Raw genomic sequence first — 17,449 nt, forward strand, 5'->3', positions numbered from 1 at the left:
CCGCCAGTGGCTCGGCTTCCCTAGTGGCTCAGACGGTGAAGTTATCTGCCTGCAGTGCAGGAGACCTGAGTTATATCATGGATCGGGAAGATCCCCTGGAGGAGGGCAGGGCAACCCACTCCAGTCAGGGACTTCCCCGGTGGTCCTGTGGTTAAGAACGCGCCTATGGGCTTCACTGGTGGGTCAGACGATAAAGAGTCTGCCTGCAATGGGGGAGACCTGGCTTCCATTCCTGGATCGGGAAGCTCCCCTGGAGGAGGAAATGTCAACCCACTCAGGTATTCTTGCCTGGAAAATTCCATGGATGGAGGAGCCTGGGTGGGTTATAGTCCATGGGGTCGCAAAGAGTCGGGCACGACTGTGTTGTGCTTAAGACTATTATGCTTTGGGCCCGTCTCTTCAGCTTGTCTTGCTCCCTTACATCCGTGAGGACTTTTGAAATGTCACCAGTAATGCCTTCCCTTCCTAATCACTAAAACTTGTCGGGAGCCGCGTTAGGCATTACTGACAAAATGGAGGCACAGCCCCAGACCCCTCTCCTCATTCGGCAGGCACGGCCCAGGATGAAGGAAGGAGTTAGACCTTGTAATTCTGACTTGTCTTTTCCTCTCCTCAGCTGAGTTGACTGAAAAGGAATATTAAGGTGCTTATTGTTCTTGAGAGGAGCATGAGAAGGCACAAAGCCTTCTGCAGCTGTGCTCAGAAAATAATTCAAAGTTAACCACTGATATTTGTTCAAGGACTTTTACAAAAGAGTGTTCCAGGATGAGCACGTAGACTGTAGCTTGAGGCCATGGGAGGGATTGCTATCTGAAGCAATCCTGTGAGGAGAATGTTTATGGCAAAGGAGTTTACTGAATTTAGGGCTTAGAAATAATTAAAACAGAAGTTAAAGATTTAAGGAATGTTGTAAAGTTAGCATATTTTATAGAGCTTATAGAAGTTAGGAATTTTTAGAGACACTATGGCTAGAAGCCTTTTTAAGAGATAAAGAGCTCAGGATGTTAGAGGCAAACAGGATTTAGGAAGATAAGTAGTAAACTGAGGAATGTAGCATGAGTTACAATGTAATCCCAACTATAGGACACAGAAGAGGAGGTAGATATTAGATGAAAAGGCTGATTCTGAGACAATCACTGAAGTAGGAACTCTGAAGAGCAACAATGATTTATGGAGATAATAAATCTGGGAGAGGGGGAACTGAAAATGTCAAACCTCTGGCCTAATGTTTTTATAAAAGTATAAAAGAGAATCTTAAACTTGAAATAAACAGACAGTCCAAAAGAAAACGGAAAGGCTGCCTCATCGCCAACACCGTTCATCTTTTCAGGTTGAATCCCTGGCTGCTGGAGCTGGACTCCGGCAAAAACTGTTTGCCCTTTTTTACTTTCCCCCATAACACATTATTAATATGCCATATAATTTATATGACTAGGCTCATCTCCCCCACTAAAAGTGGGATAAAGGGAATTTTCCTCTATTTTATTTCAGTGACTACAACTGGTAGCACCAGGCAGTCACCCAAATATTTTCACTTCAGTTCAGTCGCTCAGTCGTGTCCGACTCCTTGCGACCCCATGAATCGCAGCACGCCAGGCCTCCCTGTCCATCACCAACTCCTGGAGTCCACCCAAATTCATGTTCATCGAGTCGGTGATGCCATCCAGCCACCTCATCCTCTGTCATCCCCCCCTTCTCCTCCTGCCCCCAATCCCTCCCAGCATCAGGGTCTTTTCCAACGAGTCAACTCTTTGGCATGAGGTGGCCAAAGTATGAGTAAATGGGAGTAATGTAAAGTGCAGTCATCTCAAACTAGGTGAGAGTAAAGCCTGAGGCAACATTTTCACTTTAATGGGATCATCACATCCTTAAAATGCCTTTGACAGCTATTCCCAAGCAGGTCTGAAAGCAAAGACAGAGGGAAACAGCATAGCTGCATTTGCATTTGGGAGTCTACTTACACATTTTCTGATCTGGGGATCTTTTCCAAGACTTTATTTCCATAATGAGGATTATAACAGTACCCAAGGTAATGGATGTTTTGAGAAATAAATGAGACAGACCACCTAAAGCACTTAGCATGGGTGCTGGATAAACCGTAGTTTTATTACCAGCAGGCCCTTAGTGTAATAGAGGAAGAAGAACGGTTCCTAAAGGCAGACATCTAGATTCTGGTCACATCAGTCACTCGTCTGTGAGGCTTGGGTGAATCATTTAATCCCTTTTAAATTTACTACCGACTACCATAAACCAGGTGGCTGAGTTAAAATAAACTTGTTCCAAAGAAAAAAATATTTCAGATGTTAATACTGACCCATCAAAGAAACCACACAGGGAAACCTAAAATTGGATTCGTGTTTACTATTATCAAGTTTACAGACATAAAAAGTAACAGATGTTTATAATAGGCATCATTACTGGGAAAACATGACGTCTCATTTCAGCTTTGATTAGAAAGCTGGTATTTAACAAATGTGAATTAATCATAAATATATAAAACACAGAATACCAAGACTGTTTTTAAAAAGAACTGTTTATTTACTGAACCTGGGGCAGATCAGATACACAACCAATTTTAAATTTACATCTTTTAACTCAATTTTGAAGTGTTTGCACACACACACGCACACAAATTGGCATGCAACAGTTGTCCTAAGATAAAACTCAGTCACCTTAAACTGTTGCAAGTATTTTCACCCAAGGTTGAAAAATTGTTTACCCTGAACATGAAAACCTGTAACAAATTTAATTATACAAAACTCGTTACTTGTAGTTTTCCCCTTGCAAAGATCCAAAAAAAAATGTACAAGTAACCAATATACATCAGTCACAACATAATCCGGATCATCCCCACAATAAAACCAGATGCTCCTTGATTTTTAAACCCATTATCAGAGACCAAAAGAAAGTCGTTTCGTTCTATACAAAACAAAATTCACATGTGCCAAAAAAGACCCAAGAAAAACAAAAACCCTAGTACTGACAGTGATGTTCAGTACCCTAATTAAACAGTGGCCAAAATGCCACTGATCAAAAATAAAATAGTGGCTGCAAATCACCGCAAAGAAATCCAAGAGGCTTTAACCCTTTGGCATCGGAAATCCAGATTTTTCCAATTACATTAATGCATACCTCCTACATGCCAAGAGTAGAGAAGGTGGATGCGCCAGCATGGAAAGGAAAGTCATGTCTTCACTGTTCTCATGCATAAGCAGAGTGGACTGTTTGCTACAACACCCAAGAGAACTGGCTTTAATAGACTTCTTACAAGGTTAGGCAGAAACCAAAAAATGGTTATTAGCTGCTTGTGTCAACAATTTTAAGTGGAGGTGATTGAGTTCTAAGGTTCAAAGTGAAACTTTGGAGGGGTGGGTAAAGGTTGTTGGTTTAAGTCTTATCTTTAAAGCAAAAACAAGATAGACAAAGTATAAAAGTACCAACCTGGTCACATACTCTAGTCACAGAGCTCTACCATCAAGCTGGATAGAAAATGTCAAGATTCAGATTGTTGTTTCTCAACAAAATGAATCTTTCTAATGACCTGAACTGTAGGATAAGGGATCCCAAGAAGAGAGTCCTTTTAGTAAAGTACTATCCTGAACAAACTGTATTTTATAATGAAAATAAAAGGAAAGAAAACTAAGGACTCTACACCTATATTCGGCTTATAGTGTTTGAGTTTTGGGAGGGCCTGTATAATGGAGGCAGAATTCAAATATGAATTTATGCCAATCAAATGTCAAATTTTCACTATAGCTTTCCTAAAAAAGTGTTTTCCCCCAGTATCTATTAATCACAAAGAAACAAGCTGTGAAGATATAGTTCAGAAAATAAAAACATAGAAACTAATGACATTATTATGGTAAACAGTGAATTATGAATTTGGGATTATGGGGAAAAGGCTTTTAAACAACCCTCCGGACTTCGAAGAATCTCTTCAGGTAGTAGATCTGTCCCAATGTCATGGCAACTAGAACAAGAGCTTCAAAGAAGGACCAAAGGACCACTCTGCTGTTTGTGTTGTCATTGACTGTTGAGGACAAACAAACAAAATTTAACCACCAAAACAAACAAAAGAAAAAGCACAGACATCCAAAATTACCCCCTAGTCTTAACTTCATGTCAAAGTTAATACTTTACACAACATTCACAGTATTCAGAATACCTTTGACTTTTGTCCCCAAGCACTTAAACATACTTAAAAGCAGAGTTTTACATTTAAATGAGACCTTGAAGATTAATGGAGCAGTCAAGTCCACTCTGCTTATGCATGAGAACAGAGAAGAAATGACTTGCCCACGGTCACATTCTAGAGTTAAAACCCAATCCAACCTTCTCTCTTTCACACATACAAAGTCCCCTAATATTAGAATCCTTTTTGCTGAATCAGAAAATTTAACCTTATTCTTTCAAGATAAGTTACCCAAGAAGCACTACCAAGTTAAAATGTTTCAAAGTGCCTTTTCTTTAAACATTTATTCAGTATTTATTGAGCACTCACTATGTATTTGGCATTGGTTCTAGATCGAAAGGTTTCTCAGTTTCACAGACCAATGCTGGCAGCTATTACCAGACAAACTTAAACTAGTTACAGGATTTACCCCATTTGTAAGCTAAGAAATTGGTCAAAGGAATAGTATGGCTGTATTAATTTATTGCACTCAATTTATGTGACATTCTTTCAAGTTCCTGATCAAATTCCTTAACTTTTAAAAACTACTGGGTAGTTTCTCATTTTTCTGCAAATGACAGAAAACAATTATAATTAGCAATTAAGAGAGATGAATAAGTAACTGGCATATATTACAGGTATATGTATCATTTATAAAAAGAGAAACTAGAATTGCAGTAACTGCTGGACTAATGATCACTCGAAAAGAAGTGAAAATCAATTAAATGACTCCAGAAAGATAAGTTATACTTACTCAAGGAAAGAAAATGACTTTTTTCCCCCAGAGTAAGAATAGACAAATGCCCAAAACCATTAACTAGAATTCCAAAAACCACCAACACTGAAATTTTAATGTTCATTCCATGGCATGAAATTTACTTCTGCTGCAAACTTTATACGGAGAAAGCAATGGCACCCCACTCCAGTACTCTTGCCTGGAAAATCCCACGGACGGAGGAGCCTGGTGGGCTGCAGTCCATGGGGTCGATAAGAGTCGGACACGACTGAGCGACTTCACTTTCACTTTTCATTTCATGCATTGGAGAAGGAAATGGCAACCCACTCCAGTGTTCTTGCCTGGAGAACCCCAGGGACGGGGGAGCCTGATGGGCTGCTGTCTCTGGGGTCGCAGAGTCGGACACGACTGAAGCGACTTAGCAGCAGCAAACTTTATAATTCATTTCTAGCATAACTTAATGACTAGCATCTTAACCGTATAAAAACAAGTATTTATCTCTCCCTTCAATAACAGAAAAATGCATCTTTAAACTTAAAATAGAACACACTGAAGCATATAACAGGAAAGCAATCATCGAAGAAAATGTGTGTACATAAGATACTGTTCTCATGTCATTCACATACTTGTTGTTGTTTAGTTACTAAGTCGTGTCTGATTCTTTTGCGCCCCCAATGGACTCTAGCCCACCAGGCTCTTCTGTCCGTGAGATTTCCCAGGCAAGAATACTGAATAGGTTGCCATTTCTTTCTCCAGGAGATCTTCCCGATCCAGAGATTGAACCCAAGTCTTCCGCATTGGCAGGAGGACTCTTTACCACTGAGCCACCAGGGAAGCTTGGTTCACACATTAGCCTGATCTAAAAACAGTACTATTACAACACTGTAGTTTAAAAAAAAATCTCATTATAGCCATCTCTGAGGAGCGAGTGTTATAGGAAGATATACAAAAAATAAACATTGTGGGAACTATTGGATTTATAAAATCAGACTGAATGTCTAAAATTCTATTTTGTTTGTGAAACAAATTCAGGAGTATCTCCACTCAAATTAAGGATGAGAGAAAAAGGTCGGATGCCTCCAGACACCAGAAGATGGGGGCTTCCTCTGGCTGCTGTGCTAGCTGAGCTACAAAGCAGTGAGGGTTCTGAGCCCTTCTCATCACAGAATGGGCTGGCCCCCTCCTGGGAGAAAAATAACCAACAGGTGATGGAGAGAAGGTAGGGATCCTAGAAGGTGAGAAGATTAAGAGCACAGGCCAGGAGAAGGAATGAGGTGGAAGAGGCAAGAGTGGCTGCATATAAGCCTCAGTCCATCTCATGCCCCAATCCACCCCAAAAAGGTAAGAACAGAGGCACCTGTCCAGTCCGTCACATCAACTCATTATTCTCCCAGGCAGAGGTGAAGTCTGGGCTCTACGTCCTAAAGATGCCTTTCCATCACTGGCAAGAATGGAGGCAAGAGGGTGGGAAGAACACAAACTACATCTTGGAGAAATTCAACCTGTTCTCATCTATTGGAGTCACTCCTCCCTCCACTCCCTATCCCACCTTCAGAACAAAGACTTCGCACAAAAGCCACTTTGCATTTACAGACGAGCTCAAGCCCAGTGAGGCCCATCCCCAAGGGTGACCTGAAGGACGAAGACACTGGACAGGTGTGGACTTGGGTCTAAAATACAATCATCTCGTCTGTGGATCAATATGGTACCTCTTTAATTTTAAACGCAAAAGTATCATAATTAGTGCTATGCCACGGGTTAAAACAGGCTTTGCAACCTAGGGTGGGATTCCAATTATCAATGTTTCTGAAGACAAACACACTCACAGCTTCCAGTTTGCAAACTTGGGACCCAAACTGATCTTTACCTGGTGAATACCTCTATTCATGTTTTAATGCTTTTTATTTTAATTAAACCATACCCCAGGTTTTAGAAAAACAGCTAAGCCTCGGCATGATTATTGATCACAAAAACTTCAGATATCGGATTTAAAACCAACGTAATGTCCATTTTTTGTTTTTCTTTTCTGCTTTATGAAAACCATTAGCTTACTCCCTAGCTGACCACTCATTTTTTAAAACTCATAAAAGCTAGTGCTGAATCTAAACAGCATTGTTTGGTTTAGAATCAATGTCCCAATAATAAATTAGTCTAACACAAAGCTCTACAAACAAATGTATATACTCAAATATCTTTGCATAGGTGCTTTTTAAAAGTCAACCCCTTAATATGTTTATGTGTCCAAAATTTCCAAATGTGGAAGACACAATCCAGCTCTTGGGTAATACAGGTCACCATTTCATGGCCCTCAGATACTGCTGCAAAGTCAAAAGCATTAACTTACTTGCTCTGTGTATTCTCTCTCGAACTTCCATGTATTCCTGTTCATGCTTCACAGCTGTCATCGCCACTGCGAGCTCATTAATCATTTCTTCTAGCTTGTTCTGGTGAGCTACAAAAGGATTTGAAAATGGATTAGAACATATTTGGAAATCTCTTTTTGAAAAATTCTTAAAACCAGGAAAAAAAACAAACACCTCCTCCAGAGAAGGCATACAAAAGCAGCTATTTTTCACAAATGACTCAGACATCATTTTGGACCACTGATGACAATTTAATCCCCCAAGAATTTTTAAAAAGTTCGTTCCCAGTAGAGAAACCTCTTTCAGAGTAGGAAAAATGCTATACAACATTTACGAACTAAAGGAACATAGCCCTAAGAAATGTCTTCTAAGAAATTGTTAAGTGAAGTTCACCAGACTCACTGCCAACCATAGGGGAGATTAAAAAAAAGATGGAGGAGGAGCACAAAATACAAATTAAACAAAACCGTAATAATAACACCCTAGTAATAATCCTACAAATAACAATATTTAAACTAAATAAAAATCTACTCTTGAAAATCATGTAACTCTAATGTTAATTTAGGAAAAGTATCAAAGCTGCCTTTTAATCTTTATGGAGCTAAGCAGAAAAAAACATGAAGATGTTCTAGGGAAAATCTGTACCAATTCAACATTCTAGTACTATAGTCAAAGCAATCATTTCACTACAGTGGGCAATTTAGCAGACACTGCAAGTGAAAATACAAGTTCTCAACTGCTCAAGGTCTAGAACCAGGCATTCTCTTTAGCAAGGTAAACAGTTCTGAAGAAAGTGTATGTTTATAGGTAAGGCTGTATTACAGCAATGTACAAATAGGTAGGAAAAAAATATACCACAAGGGAAGACTGCCATCAGAGGAGTCTATTCACTATTGCCCAAAATCCAGCCTCATCTAGAATTCCAAACTGCCACAAATAATCCTAAATTTCTTATGAGAAGCCAAAAGCCTCTACCATTTTAAGGCAGCTGGGCTGGAATCACAAATCATCTCTCACCAGCTTCATGTCAGAAGCCCATGCACTAGGTGGAACCTTTACAGCAGAGTTTCTCAGGAGAAGCAGTGTGGACATTTTAGACCACATAATTTCTCTGTGGTGGGAAAGTGTCCGATACAGTGTACAACCACCAACCTATTCAGGAAAATCAAAAATGTTTCTAGATATTGCCAAGTATACCCTGGGGAGCAAAAAACATCCTGAGAACCACTGCTTTAGAGGAAAGCTTGATTTTATAGCTGTCATTCACCAACATGAACAGGCAAAAGCGAGACTGTTAAACATCATGTTAAAGGATTATTTAAGGAAAATATTCACACTCACCAGCCAACATTTAAATAGCCAACTGTTTAGAAAGGACTATTTTCCAGAAAACGAAAAAAGTCAAAGCCCCTCGAAACTAATTTTCCTTGACAATTAGCCAAGTCCTGAACTGCAAATGGCCTTGAAAAGCAAGCACAGAAATTTCTGAGTAGTATGATTCTTTAAATTCTATAGATTTCAAAACCTAAAAAGAGTTCACCTTACTTATGTAAATACTCTATGAAGTGCTATCTAGGGCAAATTATATCACATTAATACTATGAAATAAACTACTAGTTTCCAAAAGTCCTGAAATATACCATGGCCCCCCGGCCCACCCCACCCCAGTCCCCGGCCAAAAAATCCTTATGTACAGGCTCCTGGTAAACGATTTATCCAGAAGAATCAACTTAGGGCTCACTGCTGATAAGCCGAGCAAGAAAAATTAATCCACCTGCAACATACGTCTGAGAAAGCTTTTGTCACCTTATCTAGGGTAGACGTGGCTCCTAGAACTGCATTTCACGTCTAACCAAGTTTCACATGACCTACCTCTGTCTCATGTAACAAAGTAAAAACCACCAAAAAATAATCACTCTAAAACTCTAAATTAGTTGTAGGGTTTTTTTAAACTAGGAGAAAAAACACTGTCATGCTAACAGACTGAGGTTAGAAAGGAAAGCAGAAATTAAGACAGTAGGCAACAAAAATATGCAGAAAGACTGTCAGAAAATAATCCACATACCATCCCAGGTATCTCCACCACCTGAAGAAGAGTGTAAGATATAAACACACACATACAAAAACAAGAAGTTTAGCTAAAGTAGTCATTTATACAAATGAGCAACTAAAGATGCATATACTAGCGTAGGCAAATTAACAGAACAACCACCTAGGATATGTGTAACCTGCCTGCTGCCAGAAATGGCAACTGGAAAGAACTAAACATAAACATGAACCTCCAATCATTTCTTTTTGTTAATTAGAAGATCTGGATAAATGAAAAGTATATTTCACAAAAGGTTTTTGGTTGTAATGACAGTCAGTAAACCTAAAATAAGTCATCAAAAATAAATACTACATTCAGGTGGAGAAAATGTACAGGATTAATATTAACTCTGAGAAAGGGATATAAATCTTCAGAATGTTCATCTCACCTTCTGTTTCCATGTCTTGTCCTTTGGGGGCTTCCCCGATATCAATGGTGAACATCACTATTTTTGGAGTCATGGTAGACATCCTATTGCTAAAACAAAACTTATATGTTCCATCCATGTGAGCAGCAAATGTGTATTTCCCACTGGACTCCCGGTCTCCTTTATAAATTCCTTTATTATCAGGTCCTGTAATCTGGAGGCAGAAGAGAAATTCATGAGATAACTCAAAAGATTCAAAATAATAAATGAGGAGGGAATAAATTGGGAGATTGGGATTGATGCAGATATACTACTGATACTGTGTATAAAACAGATAACCTAATGAGAACCTATTGTACAAGGAACTCTACTCAATACTCTGTGGTGACCTAAAAGGGAAGAAAATCCAAAAAAAGGGATACATGTATACCTATAGCTGATTCACTTTGCTTTACAGGAGAAACTAATACAACACTGTAAAGCAACTATACTTCATTAAATAATAATTTTAAAAATAAAATTGTTAAGTGATGTCTACTGACAGCCAAACATTCGCTAGGAAAAAGGAACCTCAACGTCCATCCACTTCAGTTAGTGACAGTGATCTCTTTGGGCTACAGTTCTCCCATTTAAGAAACAAGGCTCCCTGAATACCTTTCAACTCTGACTACATTTGTCTTAATTTTCCAACTTAATAAAGCAATCAGAAACAGAAACCACACCATACACTTGTCTTCAAGTGGCCCAATACCACCAACAGACAAATATGTAGCTATTAATATCAAAACAACAAAAAAGAAATCTCTTTTAAAACTAAGAACTTTGAGTAAGCCTACACATCGAGGTTTTTCCTGACTGATTACTGCTTACTGGTAAAGGAATCTGCTTTATCTTATATGCCTGAAGACTTAAGGAACAAGACTAGCCTGGAAATTCAGAAACCCATGTTCTCATCCCAGTGTGCTCGAAATCAGTCGTTAGACCTTGCTCAAGCAGTTCCTCTTATGAAGCCCGTGCCACCTGCAGACTGAAAGACCTGATCTCTTAAGAGCTTAGCTAATTTTAACAGTTATTACCTCCATTATCCCCTTACTTCTGAACTTCACTTGTTTGTGTAACTCTGCTGACGTTAACTGTTAGATGGAAAAACCCATAGAGACAATTAACCATGCTAACCGGTAGGTTTAAATATTCATTCCACCTGGTTTCCTTAAAAAAGTTAGAAGCGAGTAATTTTTTTTGGCTTAAAGAAAATGATATAGGACAAAATTTAGGGACTGCTGGTTTCTTAAAACGATTTTCCGTTTTCTCCACAGATACTTTCACTGCAATCACTTCTAAAACGCATAACCCAACTCCACTCTCTTAATCAGAGATGACTAAACGAGGTATCCGAAGGCCTGCGTAAGAACGGGTTAACTCGGGTCGTTTCTACGAAAAATAAAGGCAAACACAACACGAACGTCTACCTAGCATTCCTCAACAGCTTCCGATTTACTTTTTCAGAAGTTTCCATGCCACGTCCCAACTTTAATTCGCGCTAGGAAGGGAAGCAGCTGCTGCCCGGATCGAGACCTGCCATCAGCTAAACAAGACTGTGTAGCGCCTCCTGGGCCCGGAGATGACACGCGGCGCCTGGTAGACAAAGCTCGGCGAGAGGTTCCAAGGGGAACCAGCCGTTCAAGCTGAGAATCCAAAGCAGCCAAGCAACGGTTCCATCTCCCGAGCGGAGCTCGGAAACCGGGCGGGTGCGAGGGAAAGGGACGTTAGGGGGTCGCCGGGTGGCGGCCCGGGCCCCTCCCAGGACTCGGATAGCGGCCTCCGGGTCCCGCTCTCCACGCTGGCCCCGCGCGGGCCCCGGGCGCCGCCAACCCCCGAGCGGCCGCGGGCCCCCGCCTCGGGCAGCGCGCCCGCACCTCCACGTCGATGTCCAGGAAGCCGCCCTCGGCCACCTCAAAGATGAGGCCCATCTTGGTGCCCGAGGTGACCCGCTCGAAGAAGCACTCCTCTGCATGCGCGTCAATGCTGACGAAGTAGCCCGAGGCCGTGGCCAGGAGGGCGGCCAGGAGCACCAGCAGCTCAGCAAGCGTCACCATGGTGGGGCTGGGGCCGAAGCCAGGACCGGGACTGCGGCCTCCAGAGCCGCCGTCGTCGCTGCCGCCACCGCTGCCTTCTCAGCCGCCGCCGCCTCAGCTCCGCCCCTTCCGGCTGCGCCACCCGAGGGGGCTGATGCGGGCGCCGCGGATTGGCGGGAGCCCGTAGCTGCCACGTAACGGACGCACGGCGGCCGCCGAGGGACAAGACTACTCCGCGCGTCTCGAGCCTGGACGGTGGCTCAGAAGGACCAGAAACCATCGTCTCCGTCACTACTTCCATTCACGTACTGCCTAAATTTCCGTGGGCCATGCTGCTGCTGCTGCTACTAAGTCGCTTCAGTCGTGTCCGACTCTGTGCGACCCCATAGACCGCAGCCCACTAGGCTCCTCTGTCCCTGGGATTCTCCAGGCAAGAATACTGGAGTTGCCATTTCCTTCTCCAACAGAAAGCGATAATATCAAGAAACCTCCTCTGCCTCATGCGAGACACTCTTAGGATTATCCATAAAGACAGCGGAAGATTTGGAGGTAGCAATAGGAATATAAGGAGGAGATGGGGCTGAAGCCAAAGGGTTTGAACTTTTATGTTCAAAAAAAACCGGGGAAAAGACGGGGGTGCGTATAGATTGGGAAGGGGAACGAGGGAAACTTCTGCGATATTGGAAATATTATATCATATCGTCACTAAATGATGGATACACGAGTGTTTACATATGCTTTTTTTAAAAGCTCAAGCTATATACTTGAGTAGTGCTCCATATTTTTTGCTTTACTGTATGTCTATAATACAACCACATACACACAAAAAAATTTTACCTTGGCTGCTGCTGCTGCTAAGTCGCTTCAGTCGTGTCCGACTCTGTGCGACCCCATAGACGGCAGCCCACTAGGCTCTGCAGTTCCTGGGATTCTCCAGGCAAGAACACCAGAGTGGGTTGCCATTTCCTTCTCCAATGCATGAAAGTGAAAAGTGAAAGTGAAGTCGCTCAGTCGTGTCCGACTCTTAGCGACCCCATGGACTGCAGCCTACCAGGCTCCTCCGTCCATGGGATTCTCCAGGCAAGAGTACTGGAGTGGGGTGCCATTGCCTTCTCCACATCCTCCTAAATTAGAAGTCTCTCACCTCCCCAAAAGTCTTGCTGACACCCTGCAGCCCCTTAAATATTGCCAGCTACTAAGACAATTTTCCCCCCACCCTTTGCCTCCTGAGGTACTCCTACACATCCCTCAAAACCCACCTCAAATGTCAGCTCTAGACTTCCTCCTGCACAATACTAGCCCCTTCCTCTGTGCTTAGAGTTACAGTCATTCACCAGTCTGTCACTCCCGAGGCACTAGTCTTGGCATACCTGTGCTTGTGTGCTGTGCTCTCAGGCCCTACCATAAAGAAAGTGAAGTCGCTCAGCTGTGACTGACTCTTTGCGATCCCGTGGACTGTAGTCTACCAGGCTTCTCTGTCCATGGGATTTTTGTCCATGGGATTTTCCAGGCAAGAGTACTGGAATGGGGTGCCATTTACTTCGCCAGGGGTTCTTCCTGACCCAGCGATCGAACCCAGGTCTCCTGCATTGCAGGCAGACGCGTTACCCTCTGAGCCACCAGGGAAGCCCCACCAAAAAACCTCACCCATGACATGGTAGTTGACATAGCAAGTTCACTGAACTGGCCTGAGCGTGAGGAGATCTGGGTTGTTACTCCAGCTTTGCACATAGCTGTGTGACCTTATTTATGTTCCATCACCTCTCTGAACCTTAATTTCCCTGTCTGTAAAAAATATGACACCACACTCTTTGCTCATCTGGTAAAGTCATCAATGAAAATCAGATGATGCTATGCGCTGGGCATGTTTGGGGAATTATTTCTTCAAAGACTAACAGGCAATAGGGGGCAGTAGTGGCCCAATATCCAGTTTCCTGGGCAGGTGTCAAGAAATAGGTACAATTAGGGTGATGATGGAAGTTTCCTGGCTATGATGAAATGTTATTGAACTCAAGAGTTCTAATAATGGTCCCCTGATTCTGTACCTTGCAAACTGGCAAGGGCCCTTCTCTTGGCAGGTCAGTTCTGTAGTGTCATCCTGGCAGCCATCACTGGAAGGAGACTCAGCCTAGAGCCTGCTCTTCCAGTTTCACCAATCCATTTGGAAGCCTCTATTTCCCTATAGTGGGCTTCCCTGGTGTCTCAGTGGTAAAGAATCTGCCTACCAATGCAGGAGACGCTGGTTTAGTCCCGGGTCAGGAACATCCCCTGGAGAAGAAAATGTCTTACTCACTCCAGTATTCTTGCCTGGGAAACCCCATGGACAGAGAAGCCTGATGGGCTGCAGTCCAAGGGGTCACAAAAGAGTCAGACACGACGACTTAGTGACTAAATAACAATGACAACAATTTCCCTATAGTAAATCTCTTTTTGCTTATAATACCATCAGAGGTTTCCTGTTAAACTGAATTAAACTGGTGAATATCATCTTGCAAGCAACCCAGCTCTGTAGAAAAGTTTGAAGAACAATTCTGTTTTTATCTAGACATTAAATATTAATTTTCATTTTCAAACTGATTCAATAACATTCTAACCCCACTTGTCAGGGATTTCAAACGTGGATATTTATCATATCACTGGACCACAGTGAATTGTATATTATGGGAGTTTTATTATGTAAGTCAAGGGACTCACTTTAGGGATCAGGCAGTTTATATGAGAGATGGCACCAGCTTAAGGCAATAAGGAGTAGGAAGGACTGTGGCAAACTGGAGCATAGATTCTGTATCTGAATACATTCAGGGGACTGCCCTGGTGGTCCAGTGGCTAAGACTCCAAGCTTTCTATGTACAGGGCACAGGTTCGATTCCTGGTCAGAGAATTAGATCCCACATGCCGCAACTGAGAATCCTACATGACACAACTAAGACTCAGTGTAGCAAATAAAATAAATACATTCAACTCCAGTTTTTGAAAACATGGTGGTGGGCCAAGCCAAAGACGACGCCAGAAGTCATCTATAAATTTTTATATTATAAAAGTAACAGTGCTGTCTAAAAATTGGAAAAGAGACAAAAGTAACTCTAATCACAATACTATATAATCTGGTATATTTTTATAAACTTGGGATATTTTCTTCTTTGCCCAGGTTTTTCTTTTTAGCATCCTTGTCATAATTACTCGAGCTTCCCAAGTGGCCCTAGCCATAAAGAACCTGCCTGCCAATGAACCCGCCTGCCAATGCAGGAGATGTAAGAGATAAAAGTTTGATCCCTGGGTCAGGAAGATCTCCTGGAGGAGGGCATGGCAACACACTCCAGTATTCTCGCGTAGAGATTCTCATGGACAGAGGAGCCTGGCGGGCTACAGTCCATGAGGTCGCAGAGTCAGACAAAACTGAAGCAACTTAGCACCCATGCACGCATGCATAATTGGTCATCAGGTATCTTTCAACAATATTTCAGGATTTGAAAACAAATTAATTCAAAGAACTACAAGTTCTCAGGACTTGTCACCCACAGAGTTGTTCAACCATCACCACTGTCTAGTTCTGAAACACTTCATCACCCCTAAAAGAAATCCTGACCCATTAGCAGTCATATCCCATTCCTCATTCCCCCTGACCATATTTTGTTTAGCCATTCACCCACTGATGGACTTTGGGTTGTTTCTACTTTGGGGCTATTATTAGGAACGTTGCTATGAACATTTCCATACATATTCTTGATGGATATAGATTTTTCAATTCTCTTGGGTATATACCTGGAGAGGACAAGATCAATTATTTTTTCTGGGAATCAGAAGCTTGTTGTGGCAGAAACCAGGAAACTAGGTTAGACACTGATGAGGCATTTGCATCCGTTGCATAGTCGGTTCTCAGACGCTGACAGGTTTTAAAGGGAATAACAAAGGCTGCTTCCCCAGAAAGGCTAGATCAGCTTTCTGCTGGTTGGGTATTAACATTCCCCTTCCCTTCTGGTCCCACAGAAGTTCTCTTAAAAAATAAAGAAGAGTAAAGGAGACTAGAGAATTTTCTTTCATTTTTCTTTTCTTTTTTTCATTTTTCAATTTTTAAATGTTACTTTATGAAGAACAATATTGATATAAAAATGAAAATTCAAGACAAGTTTAGCCATAATGTCACCACCTAATCAAGTAAGCCGTCCTGGGAGGTGCCGTGCTAGGACCTTCATCTCACACCCATCCTGGCCCTCTCTGCCCACCTTTGTATCACAAGGAAATCTGTTTCCCAGGCTCCCTTTCACTCTGCTTCCTGGTAGGTTCAGCCAGTCGCAGGCACTGGTGGAAGACTGGAGGGCCGAGGAAGGAAGAAGCCAGGGCATTTTTGTCTCCCTTGCTGCTTTGGGAAGCATCTCTGCCAGTGACTGCATGTTCGAGGCTCCAGATCCTCTGAAAGTCCAGTTTCTACTGGATAGTCCTGGCTCCTGGGCTCTGATAGTCCTACTTCCTCCCTTCCTTTCTCTAGTCCTAAGTGGATTAATATCTTTCTGCTGTTGATAATCTATGCCTTTGTCTCACAATCTTGTTTGGCTCCTCAGCTCTATCATTGCCTGTTATGATGGTTTCAAAATATATCCAGGAGTTCTGTGACCTTCCTACCTTTAAAAGGTGGAATCTAGAGAATTCCCTGGTGGTCCAGTGGTTGGGGCTCCACGCTTCCACTGCAGGGGCCATGGGTTTGATTCCCATATGCTACAGCAGCCAAAAAAAAAAAAAAAAAATGGAGCCTAATTGCCCTCCTCTGGAATGAGAGGCAGAACTTAGTGACTGACCTCTAAGAGAATGTGGCAGAGATGACTATGATTTCTGAAGCTAGGTCATAAAAGGAATTGTTGCTTCAGTGTTCTCTTGACACTTCTCTGAGGGAAGCCGGCTACCATGTCATACGGACACTCAAGCAGCTCTGGGAGACAGTCCCACAGGGGAGAGAAACTCAGGCCTCTTATTGACAGCCACGTGAGGGCACCATTTTGGAAGTGGCCCCAGTCAAGCCTTCAGATAATAATGCAGCCCCTGCTGATATCTTGACTGCAGTCTCCTGAGAAATCCCATATCAGGACTGCTCAGCCAAACTGCTCCAGAACTCCAGATCTGCAAAAAGGATGAAAGATAATGATTATTGTTGTTTTAAGCCACTTAGTTTTGGGACAACCTATTACACAGCAGTGGATAACTTAGGCACCTGAGCTTCCAGAAGGAAAGCACTACTTTTACCACAAGCAAATAATAGGGAAAGTCCAATTTACACAAAAGTTCACTGATGGGTAAATTAATAGAGAAAACGTGGTCTATCCCTATGATAGATTATTATTCAGCCATTAAAAGGAATAGAGTACTGATTCAAGCTACAACAAGGTGGACCTTGACGACAGTAAACTAAGTCAAAGAAGTCAGTCACAAAAGGGTTATGCATTGTATGATTCTACTTAAATAAAATGTCCAAAACAAGCAAGTCCATAAAGACAGAGTAATTAGTGGTTTCCTCAGGCTATAGTAGAAGGTAGAAGTAAGGAGCAAACGGGGAGTGACTGCTAATGGGGCTTGGTTTTTTGTTTTTTTGAGTATAGTTGATTTACCTTGTGTAGTTTCTTCTGTACAGCAAAGTGAACCAGTTACACATATATCCG

General features: G+C 42.2%; 1 protein-coding gene across 2 annotated transcripts; it reads right to left on the minus strand.

Annotated features, from left to right (window-relative positions):
• Positions 1 to 2,515: 2,515 nt before the first annotated feature.
• Positions 2,516 to 11,932, minus strand: TMED2 (transmembrane p24 trafficking protein 2). Of its 2 annotated transcripts, XM_019977687.2 has the most exons (5): positions 11,643 to 11,932; positions 9,748 to 9,940; positions 9,336 to 9,356; positions 7,252 to 7,359; positions 2,516 to 4,030 (listed from the first exon to the last, which is right to left on the minus strand). In XM_019977687.2, the coding sequence occupies exons 1-5, from the start codon at positions 11,820 to 11,822 to the stop codon at positions 3,906 to 3,908; spliced, it is 627 nt and encodes a 208-aa protein (XP_019833246.2). In that variant the 5' UTR covers positions 11,823 to 11,932; the 3' UTR covers positions 2,516 to 3,905. The 2 variants fall into 2 exon arrangements, with proteins under 2 accessions (XP_019833246.2, XP_019833247.2); XM_019977688.2 differs by lacking the exon at positions 9,336 to 9,356 and having other exon boundaries at positions 11,643 to 11,930.
• Between the last annotated feature and the right edge of the window lie 5,517 nt (positions 11,933 to 17,449).

The sequence above is a fragment of the Bos indicus genome, chromosome 17 (assembly GCF_029378745.1).
Source record: "Bos indicus isolate NIAB-ARS_2022 breed Sahiwal x Tharparkar chromosome 17, NIAB-ARS_B.indTharparkar_mat_pri_1.0, whole genome shotgun sequence".
Lineage (NCBI taxonomy): Eukaryota > Metazoa > Chordata > Mammalia > Artiodactyla > Bovidae > Bos > Bos indicus.

Coding starts and splice junctions, on each gene's coding strand:
- TMED2 (XM_019977687.2), bottom strand. CDS start 11,822: ATGGTGACGCTTGCTGAGCTGCTGGTGCTCCTGGCCGCCCTCCTGGCC. Junction 7,360..9,335: donor TGGTGGAGATACCTGGGATG/GTATGTGGATTA, acceptor ATCCTTTTGTAG/CTCACCAGAACAAGCTAGAA. Junction 4,031..7,251: donor AGAGAGAATACACAGAGCAA/GTAAGTTAATGC, acceptor TGTCCTCAACAG/TCAATGACAACACAAACAGC.